Genomic DNA, 23,297 nt, shown 5'->3' with positions numbered 1-23,297 from the left:
GATATTCAAGATCTCCTACCATTGTAACCGACTCTATGTAACACTAACCCTATCCGGTGTCTATATAAACCGGAGGGTTGTAGTCCGTAGGCAATCAACTCCATATACAACAATCATACCATAGGCTAGCTTCTAGGGTTTAGCCTCCTTGATCTCGTGGTAGATCTACTCTTGTACTACCCATATCATCAATACTAATCAAGCAGGAGTAGGGTATTACCTCCATCGAGAGGGCCCGAACCTGGGTAAAAAACATCGTGTCCCTTGTCTCCTGTTACCATCCGGCCTTGACGCACAGTTCGGGACCCCCTACCCGAGATCCGCCGGTTTTGACACCGACACTGGGAGACTGGGAGAGAGTAACACGTGATGGTCCATGGCACTTTCGGGGAGATGCCGTTATTCTGAAACCATATGATGGATTGGCCAAACCGTCGATAGTTCAACTTGACACGATTGAGATATGGGTGCAGATTCATGATGTGCCGCCACTTTATGCTCATCTGGTTCCATCTTTAGCTCAAAAGGTGGAGAAGTTCTATATGCAGAATCCCTATCGCTTGATTTTGTGGGGAATTTCCATCGGGTTTGGGTTCAGATTGATGTCAACAAACCCTTGAAGAATGCTGTCTCTATGATAAGGGACGAAAAGCGCCAGATATATCGTGTGAGATACGAGAAGCTTCCCGATTGGTGTGCGGTCTGTGGAAAGCTGGGTCACCTCTTCAAAGAACATGGCAGTGGGATTCATCCTCGAGAAGCCTTAGTTTTCAAAGATCTTAAAGCTTCCTGGGCCATGCGTATAGGACAGGGTCCGGGAGGGGGCCGTGGTCGGAGAGGAGGCCGAAGAGGAGGCCGGGGAGCTAAGGGAAGTGGTCCTTTCTCTGACCAAGGTGGGGGTAGCAAGGAGCAGGCAGATTATACATCCGAAGCTGATGTGGACATGACAGAGGCTGATTATGCAAGGAAGAGGGTACAAGTGCAACAAGGGACACAATCGAGCCTGAGTGCAGGAGGCCAGGGGGCGACCCTAGCGCTGCCACCTCCCACTGATCCCATTAGTCCTAGCAGCAAGCAGGTCTTGAAGAGGGCCAAAACACATGAAGCAGCAGAAGAGCAAAGGGAGGGCGATCTTGGCAAGGTTGTCTCAGTGTTGGCGGGCTCCTTCAAGGAGCGCTGCCGAGCCCAATGAACATTTTCTGTTGGAACTGTCATGGTGCGGGTAAAGCTGCGACAGTCCGTGAACTTCACGATTTCGCGAGGCAATTTACCCCTACCCTATTGTGCATTGTTGAAACTCAAATTGAAAGTGCTAGGGTAGAAGCGTTAGCTGGAACTTTGGGCTTTGACAACTCTTATGATGTTAGTAGTCAAGGTAGGAGTGGTGGAATAGGTTTGTTTTGGAATAACTCAATAAAGGTGGAAGTTCTTGGTTACTCTGTGTATCATTTAGATGTGTCTGTTGAGGAATAGGACGCAGAAAAGTGGAGAATGACGTGCGCTTATGGAGAAGCACAAACACATATGAGGCATCACACATGGACAACTTTGAAAAACATCAGTAGTTTGAGCGATCTTCGCTGGCTCTGTTTGGGGGATTTCAATGAAGTTTTACGTCCTGATGAACATCAAGGAGTTGGCCAGCGTAGCAATGCCTAGATCCAAGCCTTCAGAGAAGTCCTTGATGTTTGCATGTTGCTTGACCTTGGCTATAAAGGCAATTTTTTGACCTTCGAGAAGAAAGTAACAAGAGGGAGCTATACAAGATGCAGACTTGACAGAGCTCTTGTAAACGCATCATGGCTGGCCAGGTTTCCGCTGGCTGCGGTCACGCACTTAACCGGGGTTACATCAGATCATGCACCTCTACTCTTAGAGCTGGAAGTACAAAACAACGAGCGGTTTCAGAAACCGTTCAGGTACGAGCTCATGTGGGAGGCGCACGAGACTTTCCTTGATACAGTAGCTTCGGGATGGGGGGCTGGCCCTCCGTGCACGTCTGTGGCAGCGCTACGCCACAGGTTGCGGGACCTGGCGACTAACTTGCAGCGGTGGAGCCGGGATACGTTCGGGAGTGTCAGGAAAGAAATTAAAAAACTCAAACAGATGTTAGAGGAGCTAAAAAATGACCCAGCAAGAACGGTTCCTTCCCATGTCGAGCTAAAAATCAATGAGAAGCTGATTGAGATGTTTCACAGGGAGGAGATTATGTGGCGACAGAGAGCCAGGGTAGAGTGGCTTTCGGCAGGAGACAAAAACACAAAATTATTTCATCTCTGAGCCAGTCTTCGGCGCAAGAAAAATATGATAAAGGCTCTACAGAATTCCCTGGGAGTGGAGATATCTGATCCAGCAGAGCTAAAGGTATTAGCTAATGATTTTTACCAGTCTTTATATCTCTCCGAAGGTGTCCAAAACATGGATGCGGTGCTAGACCATGTGCCCAGGAAGGTGACAACTGAGATGAACTCAAATTTGTGTGCCCCGTATACCAAGGAAGAGATCAAGACTGCTTTATTTCAGATGTTTCCGACAAAGGCTCCAGGCCCAGATGGCTTTCCTGCTCACTTTTACCAAAGGCATTGGGAGGTTTGTGGTGATGAAGTAACATATATAGTGCTCAGAATAGTAAGGGGCGAGGAGAGCCCAGAATCTGTTAATGATACAGTATTGGTATTGATTCCTAAGGTAACAACCCCTACGGTACTTGCTCAATTCCGACCTATAAGTCTATGCAATGTTCTATATAAGATAGCCTCGAAAGTGATAGCCAACAGGTTGAAGAGGATTTTTCCTGACATAATCTCTGAGGAACAGTCAGCCTTTGTCCCTGGAAGGCTTATTACTGATAACATCATATCTGCTTATGAGTGCTTACATTTTATGAAAAGGTCAAGAGCAAAGTCAAACAGTTATTGTGCTCTGAAGCTGGACATGGTGAAGGCATATGACAGACTGGAGTGGGCATATCTCAGAGGTATCATGACTAAACTGGGTTTTGATCTACATTGGATAGATGTGGTCATGGGCATGGTCTCTTCAGTCTCTTTTTCGGTTTGTTTTGATGGCGAGAAGCTTGACTCTTTTATAACCACTCGTGGTATCCGACAGGGAGATCCAATCTCCCCCTACTTGTTCTTGATTGCAGCAGAGGGCCTTTCGTGCCTCCTTAAATCAAGTTCTCAGTCGTCTCTTACAGGTATCCAGGTGGCTCCCTCGGCTCCCACCATCAACCACCTCTTGTTTGCAGATGATAGCCTGTTGTTATTTAAGGCAAGTGGGGAGAGCTCAACTATGGTATCAAACCTGCTTGATACTTATTGTTCTGCTTCTGGACAACGGATCAACAATGAAAAATCCTCTATTTTCTTCAGCTAGGGTTACCCAGTACAGACAAGAGAAGTTGTCAAGAATAATTTGCAAGTACAGAATGAGTCCTTGAGTGAACGTTACCTAGGAATGCCTACAGATGTTGGCCACTCTAAAAACGGTACGTTCAAATATCATCGGGGTCGAGTGTGGGAGAAGATTAAGGGGTGGATGGAGAAGTTACTTTCTGCTGCTGGTAAGGAAGTTTTGATCAAATCTGTTGCACAAGCTATACCTGTTTACTCCATGTCGTGCTTCAGATTACCACGAGGCCTTTGTGACAGCATTATGTCTATTATTCGACAATTCTAGTGGGGTTCCAAGCATGGAAAGAGAAAGCCCAGCTGGGTGGCGTGGGACATAATGACTATGCCGAAGCACATGGGAGGGCTAGGTTTCCGTGACATGGAGATTTTCAACCTCGCCTTACTGGCAAGGCAGGCATGGCGTACCCTAACAGACAACAACTCACTAAGCGCCAAAATCCTCAAGGCAGTTTACTTCCCACACTGCTCTCTCCTTCAAGCAGAACTAGGATCGCACCCATCCCAGATATGGCGGGCGATTTTGGATGGTCGGGATATCCTGGCGCAAGGGGTCATCAGGAGAATTGGTGATGGGGAGACGACCGATATTTGGCGGCACAACTGGATCCCACGTGATGGGCTTAAGCGTCCCATATGTTCTCTAGTTCAGAACCCTCCGGCGAGAGTGGCGCAGCTTATAGATCCAACATCGGCAACGTGGAATGAAAACCTGGTACGCTCGGTGTTCACCCACTTTGATGCGGAAGAGATTCTACGGATCCCGCTTTGCACTCGCCGGGTGGGCGATTTCTGGGCCTGGCATGAAGAGCCTCGAGGTAATTTCAGCGTTCGTTCTGCTTACCGAATGATTCTAAAAACGAAACACAGCAGGGAAGCTTGGTTAGCTGAGGAGGACGGTACATCTTTTGAGCATCAAGACACCAAGAAGTGGTCTATGATCTGGCACATGCAAGTCCCCTCCAAACTGAAGGTGTTCGTGTGGCGGCTAGCCCGTCATTCCATGCCCACGGGATCGGTCCTCAAACGTCGACATATGGCAACAGAGGACACTTGTTCGCTATGTGGGGCCACTGATACATGGAAACATGCCCTCATTGCATGTCCGATGGCAGCAAGCGTTTGGGCTTTGGCACCAGATGAGTTGGTCCAGCATATGATTGAGCCCGAGGAGGATGGTCCGAAGGAGTGGCTGTTTGCACTACATGAAATATTGACGAATGATCTCTTTGATCGCCTGGTGGTGACGCTCTGGCCACTTTGGTATGCGAGGCGTAAAGCAATTCACGAGAATATATTTCAGGCACCATACTCTGTCAACAGCTTCATATCAAAATATTTGGATGAACTACGAGTGACCCAGCAAAGGCATCCTTCCTCGACCCCTTCTAAAAGCGCCCGACCAGCGCGGTGGCTTGCACCACCATCAGGTTACGCGAAGTTTAACGCCGATGCAGCGGTAACCAGAAACGGTGGGACAGTGAGGGTGATCTGTAGAGACGACAGGGGTATGTTTATGGGAGCCTCGACTCTCTTTCAGATACATTGTGGATCCCCCGACTTTGGAAGCACTTGCTATTAGAGAGGCACTAGCATTGGCAGATGATCTCTATCTGAGGCGCATCCAAGTGGCGCCGGACTGCAAAACGGTGGTGCAGGACATACACAAGGAAAATTTGGCAAGCTACGGAGCAGTCATTCATGAGATAGTTGAACATTCTTTAGCTTTTGATTTCTGTAATTTCAGTTATGAGTTTAGGAGCTCGAATTTTGAAGCTCACAACTTAGCGAAGCATGCTTTATCTCTCGGTGGTGGCCGCCATGTTTGGTTAGGTCATCCCGGTAATTTACCATCCGTCCCTGTAAACATTGTGACGACTTAATAAAAGCTTTCGTGATGTTGCCTAAAAAAACGAACTCCCGAAGATGTAGGATCATCCGCCTCGTTCCCCGAACTACTGACAGATTTCCATATAAAAAAAAAACCACTGACAGATTTCTGTCCCGTTTCCAGCGTACCTTGATCCTTCGCCACCCGCCATTCTTCCTCCTCGCAAAGATGAGAAGCTAGGTTTTGCGCCCCTCGCCGGACGGTCGTTTCTCCCTCCCTCCACCGCAGGAGGTACCGCCTGGGGGTACGCGCTTTCTTCTGCTCTTGTTTCGATGGTCATTCCCCCCTGGTTAGATCCACCTAATAAACAAAACAAAATAAACGAAGACCTTCGTGTATGCATTTTGGATTTCAGCCTGGTGAATCCGCCTGACCTGCAAAGCTGGAGAGGCGGGTTTTGATCTCCGTCGGCGACAAGGATGCAGAGTGAACCGGGGTGCGAGAACACATAATAGGAATCTCCACATTAATCTCGATCCATACAAATAGGTAGATGGAGTTGAATTGGTATCCATCTAATGTGTTGTTTTATTGCATCCTCTTATTGCTTACATTCTTTTGACAGATATGGCGACCGAAGAATACGATAGTAGCTATGATGTTGATATTGATGAGTTAGCTATTTCCATGAGGACAGATTTAAATCGATGCATGTCACTAGTTGAGGATCGCGGAAAAGGAAACAGGTGTTGCCCGATATGCAAAATAGTGCACCGCATTCGCCAAACTGACAGTAGTGCATTTGAGCCAAGTATTCTTTCAATTGGCCCTTATCATCATTCAGAGTTACCACTTCAAGCTATGGAAGCAGAGAAGTGGATATGTCTAGACTATATTCTTAAACTAAACTGTGAAGTTAGTTTGCGCGGGTGCCTGAGCTTGATTTCTGGACTGGAAAAAGAAGCAAGAGGCTATTACACCGAGGAGATAAACATGGATAGTGGAGAGTTCCTGCAGATGCTTCTACTAGATAGCTGTTTTATTCTTGTGTATCTTGGCAGTATATACGCACAAGGTGCTACCGTTGATGATGCGCAAATGACGGAAAACATGATATACGAGGGAAAGAGGGAAGCAAAGGACTTGAGCCACATGGATTCCGCCCCCTGCCAAAGTTTGAGTGGGCACTCAGCAGTGGACATTGAACTAAATCAAATGGACACACATACTGATAGTCGGAACCAGGGGGATTATAGTGGCACTGTAGAATGGTATAATAGTTCTGCTGTATATGACCTACTTTTGTTGGAGAACCAGATTCCCTTCTTCATTGTCAAGACAATTTATCGGTTCTTCTCACGTCATGTGGCAACTACTTGGTTACTCACGAATAACATTTCTGAATTCATGGAAGGCACTCTTTACCATTTCCCGAAAGTAATAACTGAGGCTAATAGGCCAGAAGATTTTTACCATCTGCTACACCTGTGTCATAAGTACCTGAAACCTAGTCACAAGTTTGAATATGACTATCATCAGTATGCTGCAAATCCTCATTGCTTCCAATTTGTACTTGATGTTAGCCGCAAGATCTTCACTTGTCGAGAGGAGCAAAACATGTTCCATGAGCTAAATTTGTTAAATTCAATGCAGCAGGCCAATCGATGGCGTAGGGCTGTGGAATATCATGAAGCGGGAATGCAGTTCAAGAAAAGGGAGTTTGATGAAGACAATCCTCATTCCCTATTGGACATTAGATTCAGAAAAGGTCTCATGGAATTACCATGTTTGCTGATCGATGATAAGTCTTCTTTGCTATTCAGAAATCTTTTAGCTTTTGAGCAAACATGTCGTCAAGTTGGAGATGACATCACTGCATATTTTGTGCTCATGTCCCAGCTTGCTAGTACGTCAGCTGATGTGGCTCTTCTTGCTCAGAAAGGGATTATAGTGCACCAGATGGAAAGCGATGAGGATGTATCAACTCTCTTCACCAAGCTTTCTGAGTATGTGGCGTTTGACTTCAATGGTGAACACTACCTGAAATCTCTGTGCTGTGTCATGGAAGCACACTACCAAAGTCGTATTAATAGGTGGATGGCATGGCTATGGCACAATCATTTCAGCAACCCATGGTTAGGTTTTGCTGCCATAGCTTCGGTTTTCGTAGTCCTCTGTAGTGTCATGCAAACTGTTCTTGCTTTCTTAGCATACATGGGATGAAGGCATGAATCAACAGATTTGGATTTGAGAGTTAGCATATATGAGTCTGATAATTTTTCGATTTGCTGTCACAAAGGGTGTTCTACATTGTTTGCGGAAAGACAAAGGTTCTACAATGAGATTCGGTGGTGCATCTACTGCAAATCCTCAATCTCATGATTTGAACAGCATTTGTTCCATGACATATATATTGATAGATAAGTAATAAAGGGTCGCAAGACTGTCAAGACCCCCGTTGATGGAGGTGTCCATGTTGAATCGTTAGAATGGAGGGCCAGGACAAATATGGCAACGTCCTCGATCTGGCAACATGGCAAGATAGTTGGTGCCATGGCAAGTTGAGTTTACCTTGGCGGCTTTCATCTTGGCACCAATCAGTTAGTCAAAATTTACTAGGATCAGCGTCAGGAAGAAGGAATTTCAGCAGTCGACCTGGGTATCTTAGGGAATGCCAGACCCCTATGAAATGGTTGATATGGCGTAATCTGCGCCATATTAGAATATAGTGATACCGTAATAGCTCGGGATAGGAGCTCATGAACCACAGAAGCAAAGACCACGCTTTACAGAGGTGAGCACTGCGGCAAAAATAAAGTGCCCAAGTTCTCGCATGTATTTTAAATATGCTATTGCTGCTTTTTGCAACCTGCAGGGAGAATTTATTCATATATTTTCTCTTCGATGTTTGTCACGAGAAGTGTTCGGGCCTCAACTAGTTCCCCAATGTTTGATGTGTTTGAGAGCTGTTTGTTTGGTATGCAGGCATGCATGTACACTTAGGTAGTGAAAAAACTGCATAATCTATCCATTTTTTTCCGGAGACATAATCGATAGGTCTTTATTAGTAGTAACATACTGTTTGATAGATGTTGCTTTACAAAGCCAGTAGCAAAACGCGGGTACATTATTTATCCTTATTTTATACCAGATGACGATCCACATGTTCACATCTTGACAGGGACCCGCTGGAGATGCAAGTTACTCGGCAGCACTTGCCCTCCTAACAACGCTTCTCGTCCTTGGTGACCCCGCTCGCACGAACGGCCTTGGAAGCACAAGGTGGGACGTAGGGAGGATGGAATATTGGCTGCGTGATGGCGTATATCTTGGATTCGGAGCGACCGCCGTTCTCCTCTAATTAAAAAGAAAAAGCAAACTCTTGGATCAAATGAAGGTACATAAGGGGGTAGGAGATGCTGTGCTGAATCGAACCGTCCGTACCTGGGGTATTCATGATACCGTGGTCGCGCAGAACGTTGTCCTTGGGGAGGACTGGAGGAACATCTCTCCCTGCAGCAGCAGCAGCGGAAGAGATCACCAGCAACAGCACGGCTGAGACGAGAGCTACTTTGTTGATCGCCATCGTTGGGGTTATCTGCACCGGGGAGTTGCTCTGCGGCCAAATTTATACCCGATGGATCGCTGTGGTCATTACGCGGGGAGTATGAGGACGGCACATGCCTATGATCTAAGCGAGCATTAACACGCGCCGTGTAGCATAGCATGTGGCGAGGGAGAATCAAAATCTCCAGCTAGGACAACTGAACCTTAATTTCCTACACTCGCCGTGTAGCATAGCATGTGGTGAGGGAGAATCAAAATCTCCAGCAAATTACCTCTTTTCATTGCTGTGGAATGTATTGCACACAAACTTTTCAAGATTGCACTAAGTCCATGTGCAATGAAAGGTGCTTATATAAATAAACCAGGCAAAGTATCAAGTGAAAACGGCTATTCAGTGAAAATTAAAAACTATCGTCGTACGCCATCTGATCCAGGACGTACGGTGCACAGCAAAGGTGGGAACCTAATTAGCCATTTAATCACAGTTTTACAGACAGACTGCAGCGCCGCTCCTCTGGCGACGGCGACCCGGAGGCCGCAGCCCTGACGCGGCAGCGTCTACACGCGCTGGCGGCGACGGCGGTAGCCCCACGCAACGGCGACCTGATGGCTACCGTGATGGCCCCGCGCCATGGCGACCTCGGCGGCCCAGTCGACCTGGTGCTGGCCCATGCGAGGGATATCCGGCGACCGCGGTGCTGCCTCCCTGCGACGGCTTCCCGGTGGCTTGCCCTTTCAAGCTGATGTTTCTGTAACTGAATGATAATGGTGTTTTGCTGCAACTGAATGACTGGGTTGTACAATACAGACAAGTCCTTGTTGTTTTGCTGCATCTGAATGAAAGTGGGTGTACAGAAAGTACTTGAATGGATGTGGTTATACAAGAAATCTTTGGCCTTTTGCTATTGTTGTACATACTGAAATTGCAGATTTACTGAATGAATGTGAATTGGTTCTAGAAATATGTCTTGTCTGCGGTGAGCTGAAATCTCTGTGGTATTGTCTATGACAAATTCAGGATAGACGAGGCTCTCACTCTCCATTCAAATCCATCTTGGGTTCATCCTCCTTCTTTGTTCGGAATCCTGATTTTGCACAAAGAAAACACCTCCAGACTATCACATTATCTTTTAGTCTTGTTCTGTCCAATTCAAATTGAAAAACCAACGTTGTGTGCATAAGCCTTGTAAAACTCCTCAACTGCTTTCATACTGTCGAATGTCATTCCTACAGTTGGCTTTAAGTTCTCATCGCATATGAGTGTACATGATGAAATCTAAAAATTACAAAACACATTAGTCATACAAGTTACTACTCCCTCCGTTCCGAATTACTCGTCGCAGAAATGAATGTATCTAGATGTATTTTAGTTCTAGATACATTCATTTCTGTGGCGAGTAATTTGGAACGGAGGGAGTATTTGTTAGTGCAATTTGAACCGAGTTGTGGTGATAATGATACTCATCCATGGCTCTTTTTTTGGGTGTACCGAAGCTATCCAAATTGATCGGGGGAGGATGTATTTCCATATTATGGCGGCCGGCCTCATTGCAATTATGGGTTTGCAAAACCAAATCACCACCAAGCTAAGGGAAACAACCATGGCAATGGCATTGGCGTCATCATTTTGTATCAATGCAGGAAGAAAAACAATTATCAAAAAGAAAAATCTACTGCTCACCTTTGTAGTACTACCAGGAGGCAGGTGGATGGCAGGGGACAGAGGATCGGTGACACCATTGCTTATAATGAGCCGTAGTGACGCATGCTCTGGAAGGCTAGTCACAACCGGCATAGAGCAATGGCTCAAGGGCTCATTATATTTATAGGTTACAGCCTCTAAAACGATGACTGAGGCGTCTGAGGAGACCGAGCCGCCGCCGCCGGAGCCACCGCCCGCGCCTCCGACCACGGTGAACGAGGAATCAGCCGAGGAACTGCAGGAGCGAGCGCCGCCGCCGGAACCATCTCCGCTATTCACGCAGGCACGTGAGGGGGATGGAGAGTGGGTGGTGGTTGTGCCGCCGCCGCCGGCATCACCTTTGCCAATCAAGCCGGCGCTTGGGGGCGTGGTTCCGGCTGCCTTGCCACCGTCTCCGGTGCTGCCGCGGCCGCCAGGTTGTGCTGGCTCCGAGTCTGATTCGGATCTGGATCAGGATCCGTCCGCCAAACCATCGGATGTAGTGCGTTGGAGGATTCGTTTCAAAGATGACCGGAGGGTGGGGATCTGACGGGATGGTTTCGTATACATGCACCCGCGCTCAAGCTGGATGACGGTGAGGGATGAGGAGCACGACATTCTGGCCGGACGGTACCTGCATGCCGGTGAGATGATTCATACAGGTATGCGTCTGCATATTGATTTCTTCGAAATTCTTGTGCTGGATTGCTTGCAGGTTTCTTCTTGCGGGGAGGAGCAGATCGAGATCGTCGATCTAACCACTTCGGAGCATCAAATCACGAGACCGAATCCAGGGATTGGAGGAAGGTTTTGTGTGCTTGTTGATGGCGAAGAAGAGGATGTCGAGGATTGTCACCCGGTTGCAGCCAAAGACCCAAAGAAGACCGTGTCTTCATCGTCGTTGGTGGACAGATGTTGTTGCGCCTTCATCCAAGTTTATGCCGGGAGAGAGGCTCAAGGACAAGAGGAGCCCCGCGCCAAGGCCGGCGGCGGGCTGCAAACCAGCGGCGATGGCGATCAAGCCGTGGGAAGGGCCCCTTCCTAAGGTAAGTTTGCCTCATGTCACCTTATCGGATTTCTTTCCGGTAGATGGGTGGACAAAGGTCACCCGAAAAAAGAAAAAGAAAGTGTTTCCGGCGAAGGTTCACTCGCCGCCGGCGGCCGTCGGTCCCGATGAGATCCGGGCGGCGCGATATGTGCGTTTGAATCAGATTTGTGCTGACACTGGGCTGGAGCTCGTTGTTCCGAGTCTGGGGCCGGGGCGGACTGGGTGTGAGTCCAGTCCGTGACCCAGAGGCTGGACGCGAGCAACGTGGCCCATGGGCCGTTGCATGAGCTGGTGTTGGACTCCGTGTCCCCCCATGCATGTTCGGCAATCACCATCAGGAGGATCGCTAGACCGGGGTTTCCTAAACTACCGCCGGGTCGCGCTAGGAGGATTCCTCCGCTTCGATCGATCTCAGCTGGGACCATGGCGGGTCGCGGAAGGGGTCTGCCGCCGCCGATCAAGCCTGCTCTCCCATCGCAAAAGCCGCCGCCTCCGGCGCCGAGGCCTGCCCCGCCGCCGCCGGCCAGGGCCGTACCTCCGCCCAAGGCCGCGCCGCACCTGGCGAAGGCTACGCCGGCCAAGGCCACGCCTCCGGCCGCTAGGGCTGGGCCGACCCAGTCCGGGCCTCCTCAGCACCGCCCGCCCATGCATCCACAGAACATTCAGCAGCAGCAGCAGCACGTGGTGCAGGACGGTCGGCCTAGGGCGTCGGACGCTCACGCCGGAGGTCACAGGACTGACGCGGCCAGAGTTGCCGGTGGCGGATATGCAGACCGGGACCCTTCGCATGGGCGTTGGGGCGATGATGGATACAATGTCTACGGGGAAGGCCAACATCGTGGTTCCTCGTCGACGGGAGGCGGGCGTGGGTTCGCTTGGCAGAGTGATGACACTGCAGAAAAACCGTTTTACGGTCCCCCTAGAGGCTTTTTTGAGGGGGTTTCTGGCCCTGACTACCGGCAGAGAGGTGGCTACAGAGGTCATCGTGGTGGTCACGTGGTCGGAACCGGTACCGCCAACCTCCACCGCCTGTCGTTGTCGAGCCGACGACGTCCTCGGAGGTGATTGTTTCTAGCCAGACGCCGGATTTGTCCAGTCAGGTTTTGGAGGCGGTGACGGCACTAGCTAACGCTGACATACCTGTGACTGAGCATGTGCCTACCGTTACTGCCGATGCCACCGACAAGTCCGACGTGGACAGATCTTCGAGGTGGGCTCGAAAAAAGGAAAAGATGCTATGCTACCATTGTGGAGAGAGAGGCCACTTCATTGCCGACTGCATGACTGAGTTATGTGATACGTGTCTCAAGCCAGCACATGACACGGGGGAGTGCCCCGTTTTACGTGATCAGATGCCGAGTATTACCATCTATGGTGTTTATTGTGCTGAGCAGATGTTCTTTGAGTCTCCTAGCGTGAGGGAGATACCTGAGGAGCCTCAGAGCACAACCACGGGGATTGTAAAGGTCATGAAGGGTGATGTGTCTGAGGCGCAGATTATTCACAGGCTCAGTGAGTTAGCTCCGGGTGATTTTCAGTGGGAGCTCTCTCCTCTCGAGGCCAATTCATATAAGGTTGATTTCCCTTCAATAGAGGACTTGGAGCGTCTTCTGAGCTTTGGGCTGTGCAAAGTTCTTGGTGTTGGGGAACGTAGCAGAATTTTAAAATTTTCTACGCATCACCAAGATCAATCTATGGAGTCATCTAGCAACGAGGGAGAGAGGAGTGCATCTACATACCCTTGTAGATCGCGTGCGGAAGCGTTCAAGAGAACGGGGTTGATGGAGTCATACTCGACGTGATTCAAATCACCGATGACCTAGTGCCAAACGGACGGCACCTCCGCGTTCAACACACGTACGGTTAGGAAGACATCTCCTCCTTCTTGATCCAGCAAGGGGGAAGGAGAGGTTGATGAAGATCCAGCAGCACGACGGCGTGGTGGTGGATGCAGCAGGATCCCGGCAGGGCTTCGCCAAGCGCAAGCGGGGAGGAGAGGTGTTACAGAGGGAGAGGGAGGCACCAAGAGCAAGGGGTGCGGCTGCCCTCCCTCCCCCCTCTTTATATAGGGGCCTTGGGGGGGGGGGTGCCGGCCTTAGGGAGATGGATCTCCAAGGGGGCGGCGGCCAAGGGTGGCTTCCCCCCAAGCCAAGTGGGGGGGCGCCCCCACCCCATAGGGTTTCCCAACCATAGGCGCAGGGCAGGCCCAAGGGGGGGGGGCGCACCAGCCCACTAGGGGCTGGTTCCCCACCCAATTCAGCCCATGGGGCCCTCCGGGATAGGTGGCCCCACCCGGTGGACCCCCGGGACCCTTCCGGTGGTCCCGGTACAATACCGATGACCACCGAAACCTTCCCGATGGCCGAAACTGGACTTCCTATATATAAATCTTTACCTCCGGATCATTCCGGAACTCCTCGTGACGTCCGGGATCTCATCCGGGACTCCGAACAACTTTCGGGTTACTGCATACTAATATCTCTACAACCCTAGCGTCACCGAACCTTAAGTGTGTAGACCCTACGGGTTCGGGAGACATGCAGACATGACCGAGATGCCTCTCCGGTCAATAACCAACAGCGGGATGTGGATATCCATGTTGGCTCCCACATGCTCCATGATGATCTCATCGGATGAACCATGATGTCGAGGATTCAATCAATCCGTATACAATTCCCTTTGTCAATCGGTACGTTACTTGCCCGAGACTCGATCGTCGGTATCCCAATACCTCGTTCAATCTCATTACCGGCAAGTCACTTTACTTGTGCCGTAATGCATGATCCCGTGATCAACCACTTGGTCACATTGAGCTCATTATGATGATGCATTACCGAGTGGGCCCAGAGATACCTCTTCGTCATACGGAGTGACAAATCCCAGTCTCAATTCGTGCCAACCCAATAGATACTTTCGGAGATACCTGTAATGTACCTTTATAGTCACCCAGTTACGTTGTGACGTTTGGCACACCCAAGGCACTCCTACGGTATCCGGGAGTTGCACAATCTCATGGTATAAGGAAATGATACTTGACATTCGGAAAAGCTACAGCAAACGAACTACACGATCTTTGAGCTATGCTTAGGATTGGGTCTTGTCCATCACATCATTCTCCTAATGATGTGATCCCGTTATCAATGACATCCAATGTCCATAGTCAGGAAATCATGACTATCTTTTGATCAACGAGCTAGTCAACTAGAGGCTCACTAGGGACGTGTTGTGGTCTATGTATTCACACATGTATTACGATTTTTGGATAACACAATTATAGCATGAACAATAGACAATTATCATGAACAAAGAAATATAATAATAACCATTTTATTATTGCCTCTAGGGCATATTTCCAACAGTCTCCCACTTGCACTAGAGTCAATATTCTAGTTACATTGTGATGAATCGAACACCCATGCAGTTCTGATGTTGATCATGTTTTGCTCTAGGGAGAGGTTTAGTCAACGGAGCTGCCACATTCAGGTCCGTATGTACTTTACAAATCTCTATGTCTCCATTTTGAACACTTTCATGATATGCCTGGTCTTCCTGTGAAACCTGGGCTCCTTGGCAAAGGCAATAGCTCCAGTGTTGTCACAGAAGAGAGTCATCGGGCCCGACGCATTGGGTATGACTCGTAGGTCGGTAATGAACTCCTTCACCCAGACTGCTTCTTGTGCTGCCTCCGAGGCTGCCATGTACTCCGCTTCACATGTAGATCTCGCCACAACGCTTTGCTTGCAACGGCACCAGCTTACTACCCCACCATTCAAAATATACACGTATCCGGTTTGTGACTTAGAGTCATCCAGATCTATGTCGAAGCTAGCATCGATGTAACCCTTTACGACGAGCTCTTCGTCACCTCCATACATGAGAAACATGTCCTTAGTCCTTTTCAGGTACTTCAGGATATTTTTGACCGCTATCCAGTGTTCCATGCTGGGATTACTTTGGTACCTTCCTACCAAACTTACGGCAAGGTTTACATCAGGTCTGGTACACAGCATAGCATACATGATAGACCCTATGGCCGAGGCATAGGGGACGACACTCATCTTTTCTCTATCTTCTGCCGTGGTCGGGCATTGAGCCGTGCTCAATCTCGTACCTTGCAATACAGGCAAGAACCCCTTCTTTGACTGATCCATTTTGAACTTCTTCAATATCTTGTCAAGGTACGTACTCTGTGAAAGACCAATGAGGCGTCTCGATCTATCTCTATAGATCTTGATGCCTAATATATAAGCAGCTTCTCCAAGGTCCTTCATTGAAAAACACTTGTTCAAGTAGGCCTTTATGCTTTCCAAGAATCCTATATCATTTCCCATCAACAGTATGTCATCCACATACAATATGAGAAATGCTACAGAGCTCCTACTCACTTTATTGTAAATGCAGGCTTCTCCATAAGTCTGCGTAAACCCAAACGCTTTGATCATCTCATCAAAACGAATGTTCCAACTCCGAGATGCTTGCACCATCCCATAAATCGAGCGTTGGAGCTTGCACACCTTGTCAGCATTCTTAGGATCGACAAAACCTTCCGGCTGCATCATATACAATTCTTCCTTAAGGAAACCATTAAGGAATGCCGTTTTGACGTCCATTTTGCCATATCTCATAATCATAGAATGCGGCAATTGCTAACATGATTCGGACGGACTTCAGCTTCGCTACGGGTGAGAAAGTCTCATCGTAGTCAACCCCTTGAACTTGTCGATAACCCTTAGCGACAAGCCGAGCTTATAGATGGTCACATTACCATCCGCGTCTGTCTTCTTCTTAAAGATCCATTTATTTTCTATGGCTCGCCGATCATCGGGCAAGTCAGTCAAAGTCCATACTTCGTTTTCATACATGGATCCTATCTCGGATTTCATGGCTTCCAGCCATTTGTCGGAATCGGGCCCGCCATCGCTTCTTCATAGTTCGAAGGTTCACCGTTGTCTAACAACATGATTTCCAAGACAGGGTTGCCGTACCACTCTGGTGCGGAACGTGTCCTCGTGGACCTACGAAGTTCAGTAGTAACTTGATCTGAAGTTTCATGATCATCATCATTAACTTCCTCTCTAGTCGGTGCAGGCACCTCAGGAACATTTTCTTGAGCTGCGCCACTTACCGGTTCAAGAGGTAATACTTCATCAAGTTCTACTTTCCTCCCACTTATTTCTTTCGAGAGAAACTCTTTCTCTAGAAAGGACCCATTCTTGGCAACAAAAGATCTTGCCTTCGGATCTGAGGTAGAAGGTATACCCAACAGTTTCTTTAGGGTATCCTATGAAGACGCATTTTTCCGACTTGGGTTCGAGCTTTTCAGGTTGAAGTTTCTTGACATAAGCATCGCATCCCCAAACTTTTAGAAACGACAGCTTAGGTTTCTTCCCAAACCATAATTCATACGGTGTCGTCTCAACGGATTTTGACGGAGCCCTATTTAAAGTGAATACGGCAGTCTCTAAAGCATAGCCCCAAAATGACAGCGGTAAATCGGTAAGAGACATCATAGATCGCACCATATCCAATAGAGTGCTATTACGACTTTCGGACACACCATTACGCTGAGGTGTTCCAGGCGGCGTGAGTTGTGAAACTATTCCACATTTTCTTAAGTGTGTGCCAAATTCGTGACTCAAGTATTCTCCCCCCACGATCTGGTCGCAAGAACTTGATTTTCTTGTCACGTTGATTCTCAACCGCACTCTGAAATTCCTTGAACTTTTCAAAGGTCTCAGACTTGTGTTTCATTAAGTAGACATACCCATATCTACTCAAGTCATCAGTGAGGGTGAGAACATAACGATAGCCACCACGAGCCTCAACACTCATTGGACCGCACACATCAGTATGTATGATTTCCAATAAGTTGGTTGCTCGCTCCGTTATTCCTGAGAATGGAGTCTTGGTCATTTTACCCACGAGGCATGGTTCGCATGTGTCAAATGATTCGTAATCAAGAGACTAAAAGTCCATCTGCATGGAGCTTCTTCATGCATTTGACACCTATGTGACCAAGGCGGCAGTGCCACAAGTATGTGGGACTATCATTATCAACCTTACATCTTTTGGTATTCACACTATGAATATGTGTAGCATTACGCTCGAGATTCATTAAGAATAAACCATTCACCATCGAAGCATGACCATAAAACATATCTCTCATATAAATAGAACAACCATTATTCTCGGATTTAAATGAGTAGCCATCTCGAATTAAACGAGATCCTGATACAATGTTCATGATCAAAGCTGGCACTAAATAACAATTATTGAGGTTTAAAACTAATCCCGTAGGTAAATGTAGAGGCAGCGTGCCGACGGTGATCACATCGACCTTGGAACCATTCCCGACGCGCATCGTCACCTCGTCCTTCGCCAGTCTTTGCTTATTCCGCAACTCCTGCTTTGAGTTACAAATGTGAGCAACCGCATCGGTATCAAATAACCAGGAGCTACTATGAGTACTGGTAAGGTACACATCAATTACATGTATATCACATATACCTTTAGTGTTGCCGGCCTTCTTGTCCGCTAAGTTTTTGGGGCAGTTCCGCTTCCAGTGACCACTTCCCTTGCAATAAAAACACTCAGTCTCGGGCTTGGGTCCATTCTTTGGCTTCTTCCCGGTAGCTTGCTTACCGGGCGCGGCAACTCCCTTGCCGTCCTTCTTGAAGTTCTTCTTACCCTTGCCTTTCTTGAACTTAGTGGTTTTATTCACCATCAACACTTGATGTTCCTTTTTGATTTCCACCTCTGCTGTTTTTAGCATTGAATACACCTCAGGAATGGTCTTTTCCATCCCCTGCATATTGAAGTTCATTACAAAGCTCTTGTAGCTCGGCGGAAGCGACTGAAGGATTCTGTCAATGACCGCGTCATTCGGGAGATTAACTCCCAGCTGAGTCAAGCGGTTATGCAACCCAGACATTCTGAGTATGTGCTCACTGACAGAACTATTTTCCTCCATCTTACAGCTGAAGAACTTGTCGGAGACTTCATATCTCTTGACCCAGGTGAGGGAGTCCTGGATTAGGGGGTATTCGGGTAGCCGGACTATACCTTCAGCCGGACTCCTGGACTATGAAGATACAAGATTGAAGACTTCGTCCCGTGTCCGGATGGGACTTTCCTTGGCGTGGAAGGCAAGCTTGGCGATGCGGATATTCAAGATCTCCTACCATTGTAACCGACTTCGTGTAACCCTAACCCTATCCGGTGTCTATATAAACCGGAGGGTTGTAGTCCGTAGGGGATCAACTCCATACACAATCATACCATAGACTAGCTTCTAGGGTTTAGCCTCCTTGATCTCGTGGTAGATCTACTCTTGTACTACCCATATCTTCTATATTAATCAAGCAGGAGTAGGGTTTTACCTCCATCGAGAGGGCCCGAACCTGGGTAAAACAAAGTGTCCCCTGTCTCCTATTACCATCCGACCTAGACGCACAGTTCGGGACCCCCTACCCGAGATCCACCGGTTTTGACACCGACATTGGTGCTTTCATTGAGAGTTCCTCTGTGCCGTCACAATCAGGAAGGATGCCTTCTCCCGTCTTCAAAGACGGTGCCGTTGCTAAGGGAGCCTTGGCTGTCAGCCAAACCCTCCAGCTAGGTGGTTTCCTCATGACCGCCTGTTCGGCTGTTGCGCCGACGTTGACCTCTCGGGTCGTCAAAAGCAACCTACACGTCAGCTCGGAACTCGTCGAGCAGCTAGATCCAATGGAGCTCTCTTCCGTAAACGGGCTCTTGGATCGCATCGCCGCCCTGGGGGTTGCTACGGATTATGACCAGGTTGGGCTTAAACCCGATCTAAGAGAAATTAACTCTCCCCAAGTCACCCACCACGTTGCCGTGGTTGAGGCGCAGTGCGGCGACCCTTCATCTATTTTAAGGACCAGCTACGTCTGAATTCCCGACCCCTCCAAGACGGATACCCGCGGAGAGGAAGATGTAACTCAAGACCTGAGCTTAGGATTAGGCAACGAGCCGGACTCGCTGGACAACATCCAAGAATCCGAACTTCAGAGTTCGGAAACTCTTCGCCCTCCGAATCTTGGATCGGGTGAAGTCTAAGATTCAACAACACCCACCCACCCGAATATAAGCGATCTCTCCCAAGTCAGGAAGAGGCCCGGCGAAACAGTACATCATTATTGGGCCAGATTCCTCCTGGTTATGAACAGGATAACGGACTGCCGCGAGGAAGACGCAATATCAATCTTCTGCAGTAATTGCATGGATGAGGGAAGCCTTAACGCCATAAGTCGCCGTGATATTACACGCTTCGCTGATTTGGCGTTCATAGTACAAAAGTACGGTGCGATGGAAAGTGCCTGGAAAACCGAAATAAAATTTTGGGATAATCCGGCCTTGAATAATAATCCCGTCCGAACTAAGAGGGTGCATCATCATAAGACACCCGGAGTAAATAGCAAAAAGCCAAAACCCTCTACAGGGCATGGGAACCGTACTGGAAAGGTGGCTTGATGGACCCTGTAGAATTCACAGTACAGAGGACGCCACACCAACTCACAGCCTTAGAGTGTGTTGGATACTCCGGCAGGTAGCCAAAATTGGCGAGGACCTCTTAAATCGGGAGGCCGCAGAAAGCCAGCCCGAGGACACCAGTACCGTTCTCACAGTCTTCGAGACTTTCGCATCAAATAATATGCGAAAAAGAACACTCCGCAGCCTCGCCGAAGTCTATCAAATTGCAACAATAAATCCATGGAGCGACACTGCTATCACCTTCAATGCAAGTGATGAACCTAGATTCCGAACAGCCCGAGCACCAGCCGCATTGGTCCTCAGTCCCATATTGGACGGCTTTCGCCTCACCAAGGTGCTCATGGATGGAGGCAGCGGATTGAACTTCATTTATGAGGAAACCCTTCAAAAAATGGAAATAGACTGGAACCGCGTCGAGCGAAGCAGCACAACCTTTAGAGGAATAATCCCCAGTCGGGAAGCACGCTGCACAGGAAAAATCACACTAGATGTGGTGTTCGGCACGCTGGATAATTACAAGTCCGAAGAAGTCACATTTCAGGTGGCCCCATTTAAAAGCGGACATCACGCCTTACTAGGGCGGGAAGCATTCACAATCTTCCAAGCGATACCCCATAACGGGTACATGAAGCTTAAGATGCCCGGGCCGAATGGAATCATCACTCTAGCTAGTGATCCGGACATAGCACTCCGCGCCGAAAACAAGACGGCCGCATTAGCCCTCGAGACACTATCCGAAGCCTTAGCGGCCGAGGAACTGACTATGCTGCGCTCCACGGTTAACAGGGATGATGTGATACTCGACAAAAGATCCAAGTCCACATCCTTCAAGACAGCCGACGAAATAGTCAAATTCCAGGTCCATCCAACGGACCCTAATAAAACAGCTTCCATCGGGGCACGACTGAACCCCGACGTAGACGCCGCACTGCGAGAGTTCCTATGAGAGAATTGGGACATTTTCGCCTGGCACCCCTCAGACATGCCAGGGATCCCACGCAGGCTGACCGAACACAGCTTAAATATCCTAAAAGGATTCAAACCTGTCAAACAAGCCCTTCGGCGTTTTTCCGAACCTAAGAGACAGGCCATGGGAGAAGAGCTAGCCAAGCTATTGGAGGCCGGATTCATTAGAGACATAAAACATCCGGACTGGCTAGCAAACCTGGTGATGGTACCCAAGAAAGACAAATCCTGTCGCCTGTGTGTCGACTTTAAAGACCTTAACAAGGCTTGCCCAAAGGATCCCTTCCCCCTCCCCCGTATCGATCAAATTATCGATGCCACCGCAGGACACGATCCGTTGTGTTTCCTCGACGCATACTCCGGTTACCATCAAATCAAGATGGCAGAATCAGGCCAAGCTGCAACAGCATTCATCACACCATACGACCCATTCTGCTTCAACACAATGCCCTTCGGGCTAAAAAACGCCGGCGCAACATATCAGCACATGATCCAGACATGTATGGCAAATCAGATCGGCAAAACAGTGGAGGCATATGTGGATGACGTGGTCATCAAATCAAGACATGTCAAATCTCTAGTAGACGACTTGAGGCTCACATTCGATAACCTCCAAAAATACGACATCAAGCTCAACCCGGAAAAATGCGTCTTCGGCGTTCCAGCCGGAAAGCTCTTGGGCTTCATTGTATCCGGTAGAGGAATTGAAGCAAATCCAGCCAAGATCTGAGCTTTGTCACAATTGGATATCCCAAAGGACCTCAAACAAATACAAAAATTAACCAGATGCGTGGCGGCTCTAAGCCGCTTCATCTCCCGCTTGGGAGAAAAGGCACTGCCCCTTTATCGCCTACTCCGGCGCACCGAACACTTCGAGTGGACGGATGCCGCCACGGCCGGACTCGATGAAATAAAAGCCATATTGGCAACAAACCCAGTCCTGGCCGCGCCGAACACCGGTGAACCAATGCTATTGTACATTGCAGCAACACATCAAGTTGTCAGCGCAGTGCTCGTTGTCGAGCGGGAAACGGACGAACACAAATTCCCCCTTCAAAGGCCGGTCTACTACGTGTCCATTGTCCTCACTCCATGCAAATCACGGTACCCGCATTATCAAAAAATTGCATACGCGGTATTCATGGCATCTAGAAAGCTACGACACTACTTTCAAGAGTGTTCCATAACAGTAGCCTCAGAAGTACCACTTAACGATATTATCAAGAACCGCGATGCAACGGGCCGGATCGCAAAATGGGCCATCGAGCTCCTCCCGTTCGATATAACCTATAAGCCACGGCGAGCTATAAAATCGCAAGTTTTGGCCGACTTTGTCGCAGAATGGACAGAGGCCGAACTTCGCAAAGAGTACGACACATACTCAAACTGGATCATGCATTTCGACGGCTCCAAAATGTTGGCCGGACTGGGGGCTGGCGTCGTTTTGACATCCCCCACAGGAGACACAGTTCAATATGTACTCCAAATTATGTACACGGACTCCAACAACGCAGCCGAATACGAGGCCCTTCTACATGGTCTCCGGATGGTAGTATCCATGGGCATTCAACGCCTAGAGGTACACGGGGATTCGAACCTCGCGATATCCCAAATAAATGGCGACTTCGACGCCAAGGACCCAAAAATGGCAGCTTACCGCAATGCCGTCCTAAAAATGTCAGCTCGGTTCGAAGGGCTGGAGTTTCACCATATAGCCCGAGAAAACAATCAAGCAGCCGACGTCCTGGCACGCATCGGAGCAAAACGTGATGCAGTCCCCCCAACATCTTTTTGGAAAGATTGTTCAAGCCATCTGTAGCATGGGAGGGGGAACCCGCAAATAACAGCCCGGACCCAGCCGCACCATTCGACGCCGAACAAACTGACACAATTGGAGGCTCTGCCAATGAAATTAAATCTTCAGCCCACGTAATAATGGCGGTCATCGCCCCGTGGACAGAACCATTCCTAGCCTACCTTATCAGGCAAGAACTCCCAGAGGACCAAAACGAGGCCCGCTGCATAGTGTGGCGATCTAAAGCCTACAGAGTCCATGAGGGAGAGCTTTATAAGAAAAGCACTACCGGAGGCCTTCAAAGGTGCATCTCCGAAGAGGAAGGGCGGAACCTTCTGGCTAAAATTCACACCGGACTCGGTGGTCACCACGCCGCTGCTCGGTCCCTTGTTAGCAAGGCTTTCCGTATAGGCTTTTATTGGCCAACGGCCCGGGCAGACGCTCAGGACTTAGTCCAACGATGCGCTGGTTGCCAACTTTTT

The 23,297-nt window shown here is 48.8% G+C and overlaps 1 protein-coding gene across 1 annotated transcript; it reads left to right on the top strand.

Annotated features, from left to right (window-relative positions):
- Window positions 1–5,658: 5,658 nt before the first annotated feature.
- LOC125510805 lies at window positions 5,659–8,032 on the top strand. Its single transcript, XM_048676101.1, has 2 exons — window positions 5,659–5,793; window positions 5,870–8,032. Exon 2 carries the CDS (start codon window positions 5,872–5,874, stop codon window positions 7,465–7,467), a length of 1,596 nt encoding a protein of 531 aa, XP_048532058.1. The 5' UTR covers window positions 5,659–5,793; window positions 5,870–5,871; the 3' UTR covers window positions 7,468–8,032.
- The last annotated feature ends 15,265 nt before the right edge of the window (window positions 8,033–23,297 follow it).

The sequence above is a fragment of the Triticum urartu genome, chromosome 1 (assembly GCF_003073215.2).
Source record: "Triticum urartu cultivar G1812 chromosome 1, Tu2.1, whole genome shotgun sequence".
NCBI lineage: Eukaryota > Viridiplantae > Streptophyta > Magnoliopsida > Poales > Poaceae > Triticum > Triticum urartu.
The sequence above is the reverse complement of the archived record's forward strand: the minus strand, read 5'-3'. Positions and strand labels throughout refer to the sequence as shown.